Source organism: Schistocerca americana, chromosome 7 (genome assembly GCF_021461395.2).
Source record: "Schistocerca americana isolate TAMUIC-IGC-003095 chromosome 7, iqSchAmer2.1, whole genome shotgun sequence".
Classification (NCBI taxonomy): Eukaryota; Metazoa; Arthropoda; class Insecta; order Orthoptera; family Acrididae; genus Schistocerca; species Schistocerca americana.
This window is the reverse complement of record NC_060125.1, coordinates 270,804,141-270,816,081: the sequence shown is the minus strand read 5'-3', so window position 1 is coordinate 270,816,081 and position 11,941 is coordinate 270,804,141. Positions and strand designations below refer to the sequence as shown.

At 44.1% G+C, this 11,941-nt stretch overlaps 1 protein-coding gene across 1 annotated transcript in view; it reads right to left on the bottom strand.

Annotated features, from left to right (window-relative positions):
- Window positions 1–7,336: 7,336 nt before the first annotated feature.
- Window positions 7,337–11,941, bottom strand: part of LOC124622475 (myrosinase 1-like) — a 33,894-nt gene continuing 29,289 nt past the window's right edge. Inside the window, exon 11 of the mRNA XM_047148183.1 lies at window positions 7,337–7,615. Within this exon, the coding sequence (XP_047004139.1) occupies window positions 7,489–7,615 (127 nt within the window). The 3' untranslated portion in view covers window positions 7,337–7,488. The remainder of the gene's footprint in view (window positions 7,616–11,941) is intronic.

Below are 11,941 nucleotides of genomic sequence, written 5' to 3'. Positions count from 1 at the left end.
ACGAAGGCTGGAATTTTTTCGACAGCACGACAACTGCACGTCCACTAAGTGGCGACGGGTGGCATTTTCAGATGAATCTCGTTTTATGCTCTATCGGCGTGAAAATCTGAAATCAACAATCGTCGGAAGAGTACAGGCCGGACGAGAAAGGTTCAAATGGTTCAAATGGCTCTGAGCACTATGGGACTTAACATCTGAGGTCATCAGTCCCCTAGAACTTAGAACTACTTAAAACCTAACTAACCTAAGGACATCACACACATCCATGCCCGAGGCAGGATTCGAACCTGCGACCGTAGCGGTCGCGCGGTTCCAGACTGAAGCGCCTAGAACCGCTCAGCAACAACGGCCGGCGGACGAGAAAGTGTTAAGGCCCAGGGAATATGTTCGATGCATTTCCTTCTATGATATTGTCATTCTGAAAGGCACATAGAATCAATACAAGTATGTATCGGTCCCTGGCGTCCACGTCCACCCCTAGATGCAGTTCGTTTCCCTTCGGCATAATGGAACCTACCAGTAGGACAATGCAATGTGTCACGCAGGTCGCAGTGTTCATGCGTGGTTCGAAGAGCGCGGGGACACATTTACGGAACTCCCCCGACCACCAAACTCCAGGGTTTTACACCAAGTCGAGAGTCTGTGGACCAACTCGAGCGTGCTGTTCGCTTCATGGATCCTCAGTCGAGAAACCTAGCGTAGCTGTGGTACGGAGCAGAAGTCGGCATGGCTCCACATCCCTCTCGGTGACGTCCAGAACTTCACTGACTCTATTCCTACACGTCTCACAGCATCCGCACTGCCAAAGATGCCCAATGAGGCTCTGAACAGGTGTTCACAATAATGTCCCTCGGCAGTGTATAAGCAAGTATACTAAGTGTTTTCCCATACAGACCACTTTATGTCGTTTCGTACTCTAAGCACTACGTGGGATCATTAATTAGCTCTGGCTTTCTTGTTCTTCTCACCTTCGTAAAACTTTCTCATACTTTAATTTGGGCTTGTCTTATTCGTTGCGTCCATACGTTTTAAAGTTTCAAATTCTTTCCTGGTTCTGCAGTATGAATTTATTGATTTACTGACTGTATGCAGCCGGTGCACTGGCGAGTGGATCAATACTCATCTCTGTGAGATCACTTTTGGTGTGTATGATTTTCTTGGTTAAGCGGCAGTCGTCCATTCATGCTGTATGGCTGTAAAACTGCATACGTCTTTTCCGTGTAAGGGAGGTGGACCGCTCAGTCAGAGAGTACATTTCTTCTGGCAAGGAACCCCTTGAGTGCAAGGTCATCCGTTCAATCTTTAGTAAGGCACATTTGAAAGCATTATGTTAATAATTATGACAGGAGAAAAATATAAGCTAGTAACGACACGCCATGTACATCAGGAGGTCCAGGAAATGAGTGTCTGAGAGGTATAGCGATCAACCTTCTATGGGATGTATGTATTACACTTCACAGAATGGACGTCGTCGAGATTCAATAAATATTCAAAACAAACCATTAACTAGCACCATGAACGCCGAATGAAAAATGGGCGCTACAGTGATGACAAAGGTTCGCACCATCATGATCTAAGGCGAACTCTTTGGGAGTCACAAACCGTACAGTACGTTTAGCTAGATGTCCACTCTTAAAGAATTCGTGTAGAATATATTAGTTTACACTGTAGAGGAGAACAGGGATTGGAATACACCCAGCAAATTTTTGAGGACGTAGGTTGCAAGTGCTACTCTTAGATGAAGAGGTTAGGACATGAGAGGAATTCCTCGCGGACCGCATCAAAGCAGTCAGAAGACCGATGACATCTGAAAGTTCTGAGTTAACAACTGTGACAGGAAAAATATTACCTACTAATGGCTCAACATGTGCATCAGGAGGGCGACAGGAAATGAGCGTCCGGGAGGTGCAGAGGTCAACCTTCTATGAGACTCAGGTGCTAGGCTCCACCAAATGGATATCATCGACTGTCAAAAAATGTTCAAAACAAATCATTAACTCGTACCACGAACACCAAATGGTAACTGGCGCACCACAGTGATCACAAAGGGTCGCACCATTAGGATCTAAGGCGAATACCTGAGACTTTCAAACCATGAAGGACGCTCAGCTAGGTATCTGCTGTTAAACAATGTGTGTAGAATCATATTGACGTACGGCAGTGATGAAAATTTATGGACTGTGATGGAATGCAACGAATGCGAAACAGTCTGTCTTGGAGCTTATCGTCAACGAGCTATACGTTAAGGCGTAGCTGCTGACAGTATGATAAAATGTTTTATAAGCAAGGAAAATAAACATCCAGAGGCTGAATTTGTCCAGTGGTTCCAGGTGGCATGAACTGCAGTTCAGGAGGGATAGTTTGCTCTAAGAGAGTATGACTTTTATACACAGACCAGAAATCAAGCAACAGCAAGCTGTCTTGACCAACTATTGGGCAAAAGCAGTGCTTATATCAGAGCTGTAGTTCTCGTACACCCATTTCCTTATTCTTGGTTACTGTGACGTAAATATCCCTACTGCCCTGGCAAGATCAAGCGCACGAGAAAGAATCGTAGGGGGCAGAGCACTTCCAGTATTTCGCAGGAGAATAAATAACTTTCCATCCAATTAACGATCCAGATTAACAGTTGGCCTAATTGTACACGAATGTTTAAAATCATTGATGTCAATTGGCCTTGATATAACTCCCTTGGTACCTCTAATTCCCACCGTTTTTTTCATACACATTTCCTATTCAAACTCCTGTTAGTCGGAGAAGAAAGCGAAATCCTTGCTCAACAATGGGATAAGTTTGTTTCTCTCAGTTAGACAGTTTTGAGTCGATTCTACAGTTCGCTGTGCATCGTCAAGTTGGTGCTTTGTTTGAGGTTCCAAATCTGTAGCACTGTTTGAAGTTGGGCAACCATCCACTACTTCCCTTGTAATCACTTTAATCTATGTAGTGCGCAATTTGATGTGAAGAATGTAGTAGATCACAATAATGCACATTCTGTAAATACACTCCTGGAAATTGAAATAAGAACACCGTGAATTCATTGTCCCAGGAAGGGTAAACTTTATTGACACATTCCTGGGGTCGGATACATCACATGATCACACTGATAGAACCACAGGCACATAGACACAGGCAACAGAGCATGCACAATGTCGGCACTAGTACAGTGTATATCCACCTTTCGCAGCAATGCAGGCTGCTATTCTCCCATAGAGACGATCGTAGAGATGCTGGATGTAGTCCTGTGGAACGGCTTGCCATGCCATTTCCACCTGGCGCCTCAGTTGGACCAGCGTTCGAGCTGGGCGTGCAGACCGCGTGAGACGACGATTCATCCAGTCCCAAACATGCTCAATGGGGGACAGATCCGGAGATCTTGCTGGCCAGGGTAGTTCACTTACACCTTCTAGAGCACGTTGGGTGGCACGGGATACATGCGGACGTGCATTGTCCTGTTGGAACAGCAAGTTCCCTTGCCGGTCTAGGAATGGTAGAACGATGGGTTCGATGACGGTTTGGATGTACCGTGCACTATTCAGTGTCCCCTCGACGATCACCAGTGGTGTACGGCCAGTGTAGGAGATCGCTCCCCACACCATGATGCCGGGTGTTGGCCCTGTGTGCCTCGGTCGTATGCAGTCCTGATTGTGGCGCTCACCTGCACGGCGCCAAACACGCATACGACCATCATTGGCACCAAGGCAGAAGCGACTCTCATCGCTGAAGACGACACGTCTCCATTCGTCCCTCCATTCACGCCTGTCGCGACACCACTGGAGGCGGGCTGCACGATGTTGGGGCGTGAGCGGAAGACGGCCTAACGGTGTGCGGGACCGTAGCCCAGCTTCATGGAGACGGTTGCGAATGGTCCTCGCCGATACCCCAGGACCAACAGTGTCCCTAATTTGCTGGGAAGTGGCGGTGCGGTCCCCTACGGCACTGCGTAGGATCCTACGGTCTTGGCGTGCATCCGTGCGTCGCTGCGGTCCGGTCCCAGGTCGACGGGCACGTGCACCTTCCGCCGACCACTGGCGACAACATCGATGTACTGTGGAGACCTCACGCCCCACGTGTTGAGCAATTCGGCGGTACGTCCACCCGGCCTCCCACATGCCCACTATACGCCCTCGCTCAAAGTCCGTCAACTGCACATACGGTTCACGTCCACGCTGTCGCGGCATGCTACCAGTGTTAAAGACTGCGATGGAGCTCCGTATGCCACGGCAAACTGGCTGACACTGACGGCGGCGGCGCACAAATGCTGCGCAGCTAGCGCCATTCGACGGCCAACACCGCGGTTACTGGTGAGTCCGCTGTGCCGTGCGTGTGATCATTGCTTGTACAGCCCTCTCGCAGTGTCCGGAGCAAGTATGGTGGGTCTGACACACCGGTGTCAATGTGTTCTTTTTTCCATTTCCAGGAGTGTACTTTCGAGAATCCTTGAAACGCGAAACACCAGTTACTGTAAATTGTGGGCCCCGTCCTCCCTCGAATATCCGTAGTTTTCCTTACACACTGGATTGCCATATTGGTGCAGACTTCTTCGAAATCTTTATATGTATGTTTTCTTGGTGGTCTTCCCGCTACGTAATTGTGTTTAGTACCCGTTTCTTGGGCAGCGATTCTTCTTTACTTAGTTCCGCTGGACACGGGATTTGTGGCTCCTTATCTGACAAGGATCATGAACTACGTAGCTAGACATCTGTTTCAATGTCACTTAATGAGCACATATCGTCATCGTTGTACTCCTCATGCACATTGTCCACACGGTCAAGCGTATATGACAACACATCATGCAGACACGCTAAAATATCATCTGCCACTTAATCCTCGCTCTTCATAATCTCTTGGGTTCCTTTGTGACGAAATGTCAACATCAGCAACTGTTGTTGTAAATATAATGAAATATTCGTATTGTTTATCATTGTCATTGCTATGGTTTCTATCAACGCCGCTAATACTGCAGCACTGTTGCGCGTTATTCATCGACTAATTTCAACTATGCTCCATAGCCTTATGCTGTGCTCACCATTGGATACCTCCACTCTCGCCCCCTGTCGTCATTGACAGTCAGTGGTTGTTGCATGGTAGACAGCATGTAGGGAGTCGAATGCCATAAATATTACTGACCTTTTGTGACCTCGCACTCATGTGGTTTCTTGTGAGCTGTTGCGCATCCGGATACCAACTTTGATATGGGTCCAAATATTTTTCTCAGTATGTGTTTTTCTATTTTCTCGACATCTTTGACGTTGGTGCTTACTGATGACCTCTTCCATGGGTAGTAGAGTGCCCCTGTTAGAACAACTGTGCAATAGTGACAGAGTTTGGCTCGGATAGACAGCGATTTCTTGTTACACATATTTAAGGTAATTTAGTAGATTTAACGCAGTTTTGTTAGCTACACTCTTGTTGTTAGTGTTTCAAACAAGGTCACCCACGTAGTTCAAGCGTTTAACTTGTGTGCTATCGCCAAACGTGGTGGCAATTGACGCTGTATTCCGTATTTTTGTAAGGGATTTAAATTCTGGTCTCGATGGCGGTCAGATTCTCGGCGGCGTGGTTGACTTCGTCTACATCTACAGCTACACCGACATCTACGTGATTAATCTGCTATTCACAATAAAGTGCGTGGCAGAGTGTTCAATGAACCACCTCCAAGCTGTCTCTCTACCGTTCCACTCTCGAACGGCTCGCGGGAGAAACGAGCCGTGATTTCTCTATTGTATCGTAATGATCATTTCTCCCTAGGTAGGTTGGTGCCAACAGAATGTTTTCGCAACCGGAGGAGAAAACTGGTGATTGCAATTTCATGGGAAGATCCCGTCGCAACGAAAAACGCCTTTGTTTTAATGATTGCCACTCCAATTCACGTGTCATGTCTGTGGCACTGTCTCCCCTATCTCGCTTTACTACAAAACGAGCCGCCATTCATTGAACTTTTGTGATGTCATCCGTCAGTCCCACCTGATGTGTATCCCACACGGCACAGCAATATTCCAGACTAGCATGGTGTAAGCAATCTCTTTAGTAGACCTGTTGCACCTTCGAAGTGTTCTGCCAATGATTTGCAGCCTTTGGTTTGATCTACTCACAATTATATTAGTTATGCAATCGTTCCAATTTAGGTTAATTGTAATTGTAATTCCTGAGTATTTGGTTGAATTTACAGTCTTAAGATATGTGTGACTTTTCGCTTAATCGAAGTTTAGTGGATTCCTTTTAGTACTCGTCTGAATAACTTCACACTTTTCTTTATTCAGAGTCAACTGCAATTTTTGGCATCATACAGACACCTAAATCATTTTGAAATTCATTTTAGTCATCTGATGACTTTACAAAGCGGTAAATGACAGCATCATCTGGAAACAATCTAATAGGGCTATGTCTTTAAAACAGATCAGGGACAATAGAGGGCCTATAACACTTCCTTGGGGAATGACGGATATTACATCTGTTTTACTATACGACTTTCCGTCTATTACTACGATCTGTGACCTTTGTGATAGGAAATCACGAACCCAGTCGCAGAACTGAGGCGATATTCCACAGGCACTCAGTTTGGTTGTAAGACGCTTGTGAGGAACTGTATCGACAGCCTTCTGCAAATCTAAAAATATGAATTAAATTGACATCCACTGTTGATAGCATTACTTCATGCGTGTAAAGAGCTAGTTGTGTTTCACAAGAACGATGTTTTCTGAATCCGTGCTGACTATGTGTCAATAAATCGTTTTCTTCGAAGTAATTCATAATGTTCAAACACGGTATATGTCACAAAGCCCTACGGAAAATGGACGTTAGTGATATGGACGTGTAACTCAGCGGATTACTCCAATTTAACTTTTTGGGTACTGGTGTGGCCTGAGAAATTTTCCAGTCGTTAGATACGCAACTTACTGTGAGCAAGAGTACGGGTAATTGTTGTTAGGTCCTCAGCAGGAGCAAGACACTTTGCCTTGATTCATTTACCTTTCGTTCCCGTATTTACTCCATGTATATCTGTCTCTCGACTTCTGGGGGTCATATCGAGTACTATGTTGAACAGCAGTTTTCCATTTACTTTACTCTATAAAAGAGAAATGGCCCGCATTTTTGTATACATTTCGACTTCTGTGTAAACCTTGCTGCAGACTAGAATATATGTGTTCGATATTCTTTACGTGACTAGTCTTCCGAAAGCAATGATGGTCACTCCCAGTTATCTTACTTCGTTCTGCAAGTGAGGCTGTGAGACTATTATAATGCAGCTTTCGCATGCTCTTTCTACTCACTCCCGTAACTTCTGAAATTAATAGGAACAAGAGATCAAAGTACAAAGTTTATTTTTGGAATTTTGGTTACATAGGAAGTATGTTGACATATTTACATTCAATACTTTCTGACAATACATCTGTTTCGTCATTTAACTGCACTGCGTTTTTTAAATGGTTTAATAAAACACTGCGTTGACAAACTAATATATGCCTCGTGTGGTAAGTGCGGAACCTCCTACTGTTTGTACTGGTTGGGCAGCTGCTTGGTGCGGAAGACTTCTGCCATAAAGCCAACCGATTCCTTGGGTGTCCTCGTCCTGTTTGGACTGCTAGTATCCACCTCGTACAGCCCGAACGTAACCCTGCGTAGAGAAATACGAAAGTGTTCATTCACACAAATGTCACGATGCGGCGATGCATATGTCAAAGTATGGGACAATCACTTATGTGGGTTGAAACAGAGACTAAATTACCCTCAGAGTATCAGCTGCTACATCTGGCTATGTTGTACTGAACAAGACATTAACTACGAATATTGTTCCGTTCAGTGTCACATTCGGGTTTGCGTTTCGGTAATCCAAGCATTCGCACACTAAGTGGGACTGGCGAATAATGCGTTGTCTCAATTAATTTTAGTTTTGTTTTGGGTTTCAAAATTCTCACCTTACCAAACAATACTGGTAGCTTGTTGAAGATATCTGCAATAATATATATATTCATACTAAATCCCACATTACCACGCAAGGTACACAAGGAAATATTTCTGAAACTGATTGCTAAGTTGCGTGAATTGTAGGTTAAGTTTACACAACTATTTCTAACTACTGATGTTACCGCAAACATATAATACGAAAGGGATATTGCGTTAGTCCAACAGCCTAGACGCCGCTTCCCATGATGTGGTAAGCTTTTAATAACGAAAGACTGTAACTCATAAAGAAATGAGCTGCTGGATGAAATTCTTTATCAGTGCAGATTAAAGCGGCTATCTCCGTGTTCAGCTGCACTACCATCTATAAATCCGCAGGTAACAAGATGCACTTTTGCTTCACAATCAACATGAAATAAAACAAAGGAAAGAAAAGGGAAACAGTTCGTGAGGAAACCAACAAAAAGAAATCAGAGACGGCATTTATATCAAGGTATTCTGATTTCAATGAAATTCAGTTAGTGTTAAGAAGACACACATTCCGCAATAACATAAGTCAATGTCAACTTGATCTGCCGTGTAGTATCCTCTACACAACGTTCCAGAGTAGCAGTATTGCGTTCATATGGATGAATTGGAATGATGTTCCACCATAATCGATATTAATCTTTACCACCAACATAAGAACATTAAAAAATGTCAAATATTTGTAATGAATATGATATATCATTTGAACAACAACGAATTCATTATCTACGTTAAATCACGGTCGTACACTTCTTGAATACTGTGAGGAAGGAAGACGCCGGAAACTGTAAGAACAAATAAAAAGGTGTGTGTATTATGGTACCGCAAGATTGGCGGTTAACATCGGGAAATATCCCACGATATTGGTGTACCCGAGTACGGTATATTTTAAATGAATAGTTAATTGTAGGGCGCTGCATGCAAATGACAAATTGTGAATACTCTGATAAAAAGGCGACTCCCCTGCATTTTGTTTGTCATTCTGAAGTTCTTTCCCCTTGAAATATAATGTCTGTGATAATTTGCACCTCTGACACTCCTTAATTCAGGTAGCGATGCGTCGTTATAGCACTCCGCTGGATGTTATAGCCAGTGATGGATGTAAAACCGCGATAATCACTTAGCTGTTGCACACACCGTCATACCTACTAATCAGGCAGGTGTATCTAGAAATATTGTACCCGGAGTTTAGTGGCCTTCTTCAGCAACTGAAGAAAACTAGACTCATTGACCCAGAAGCGAGGTACTGATGTAGACTGTTGAGTCTAAAGAAACGACAGCAGTCGCGGTAATAACCTCTTAGCTTAAGTGCAAGAAACAATTAAGAGACGTTTCTATTTCTCTAACATGTCTCATGAACCTGGGACATTTAGTTATGCGAAAGCAATGTTATTTCGTACATCGTAGATCTGGGTTGACATGTATCGATAACTATGAGTGTTTTTTTGAGCTGAAAGGTAGTGTTGTAGCATATCATGAGAGTATTAGCATGATTTGGTCCAACGCTGCTTTGCTCACACACACGTTATTGTTTTCTAATTTTAAATTTTACAATTCCCATATTTGTAACACTTCCCCTGCGTTAAGATGCAGTTTCCTGTGTCGAACGATCATCTAAGGAAGTGAAAAAGGTAGTTCGAGCCTCAAGGGAACAGAAAATTCAGTTCCTGAGCCCGGTTGTTTGTTGGTGAACGGTAAGAGCGGTAGAGACGACACGATTAGCTCGCAGAATTAGGAGATCACAACCGATGAAAGGACGGTAGATGACATGAGTGCTAGTCATGGATCAGCGATCACAGATCTTGTACTACAGATCGCGTAATGAAGACATGGAGGATCCTGACACCACTGATGAAAACTATTTTCATTAAAAGTAATCTGTCGTAATGAAATGTAGATGCAGAATGCAGGAAAAGAGTCCAGAAACGCATGGGTTTGGAGGAAGTGATACCTAAACGGCAGCAGTATTAGAAAGTAAGAAGTAATGTTATTCATTGGATACACAATGTCCCGCCTTCAGTAGTCTGTGTGTAGGTTGAAGATAAATCGCACATGTATGAAATGAAAAAAAGGAAGATAAGCATTTAACTTTCGTTGATGTCGGAGAAAAAGCTCCGACTGTGGAAGTTTCGGAAGGAAACACCTTGTCCTTCTAAACGAAACTATGTTGGCACTCGACTTAAAAAGCTTAGGGGGCTACTGGAAACCTAAATCTGATGGTTCGACGGAGATTGGAACTGATTCTCTCAAGAATGTGAACTAAGTGTTGTAGTAACTGTGCCACTTCGTTCGGTAGCAGGCCTGTGGAAAAACGTGACTTACACGCGACAAAAGAACAGTAGTCAATTAAGTAGCTGTCGGAGGTGAGGGTGAAGAAAATAAAAAAAATAAAGAAAAAGATGGCCAAGATCTGTTTGCCCACTGAAGACCGGAAGGCCGGAACATTGTGACCACTGCCCACTACCAGCACAAAACCGAGAAAGAAAGGGGGAATGGTTCTAGAAATGACACGCGTTGCAAATGAGAAGATTCATTGACATAATCAACTTCGACATGGGGTGTATTGCTGGAGTCCGGCTAATGCGAACGAGCAGCTGGCCACCTGTTCGCGTGCTACTGCCGTGATCATCTGTAGAAAGTGGCTGAATGAGAGTGAAACCACGAGGTGGAGACAAGGTGTTGGATGGCCAAGTCTCTAGAGCGTAGAGAAAATTCTGCTCTGTAAAACATGAAACATGGCAGTCTGTAATGGATTACAGTGCTTGTGCAAGCAGAAGTGTTTTTAAGCACACTCTACAGCGCACTCTGTCGAACAACAGTCTCTGCAAATGACCTCATTATCGTTCCATGTTGAACAATTCATCGTTATTTACGATTTCAGTGGGTACAGAATCATCGATACTGGACCCTAGCTCAGTATGAACGTGTTGTCTGGTCAGATTAATGTCTCTTCTTGTTACATCGTATGGATGGTCATTTCCGAGTACACCGTCATATCGGGGAACGGCTACTCAAAACATCCACCACGCTCCGTACGCCAGCCAGTGGGTGCGGTATTATGCAATGGGGGGGGGGGGGGGGGGGGCTTTCGTATAGGGCGCCACGGAACCCGTGGTGGCAACCGAAGGCACCGTGACGGCTGTGGACTATCTAAACATATTTGAGGACGATCTGTATCTTCTGATGTCTGATATCTTCCCTGACGGCGATGCATATTCCCGCAAGATAACTGTCCGTGCCGCAAGGACAGAATCGTGCTGTAGTCGTTTTAGAACAGTGACAGAGAAGTGACTTCATGTCCTGGACAACAAATTCGCGTCATGGGAACCCAGTGGAATACATCTGGAACGCTATCGTCAGTCAACTCCGCGCCCGTAAACCACAGACCCGTAAGTTAAGGGAATTTCGTGTCGTGTGTGTGCAAACATCTGGCTCTACGTACTTCCATTAACATAGCGGAATCGCTACTCATTTGGAAAAAAGTGCTAATAAAGTGTCTGAGCAATTAGGTGTAATATGTGAATCTCAGTCTCTCAGTTATCTAGTTTGTTTCCACAAACGCTGCAAGAGAAATATGTTACCGAGATCGATGTAAGATTGAATAAACGCCTTTCGGATAGCTCACCCTATTGTCAAAATTAAAACAATTATACCAGCAACGTTTCGGACGTGTTTGCAGTGGTCCTCTTCGGAGCGAATAAAGTGGTCACCGGAGGAGGATAGCTGTATAGATTGTCGAAACATCGGATTTTTAGTTGTTTTAACTCTTCCTAATACCCAAACTATTTTATTTATAGTAATATAGCTACTCCATTCGCTTTGTAGAGACGTAAAAGTGAATGTACCAGCACACGGCACTTTATCACAGTGTTGTAGAGCAGGTATCACACCTCTCCTTTTTCTCTCCTCTCTGCGTTATTAATTTATTTTTCACCTTGTGGAATCTAAGTGAAGCCTTTCAGATAACATGGTAGAATAATCATTTCGGCACTGCTCTGTACTAAGCTTACAG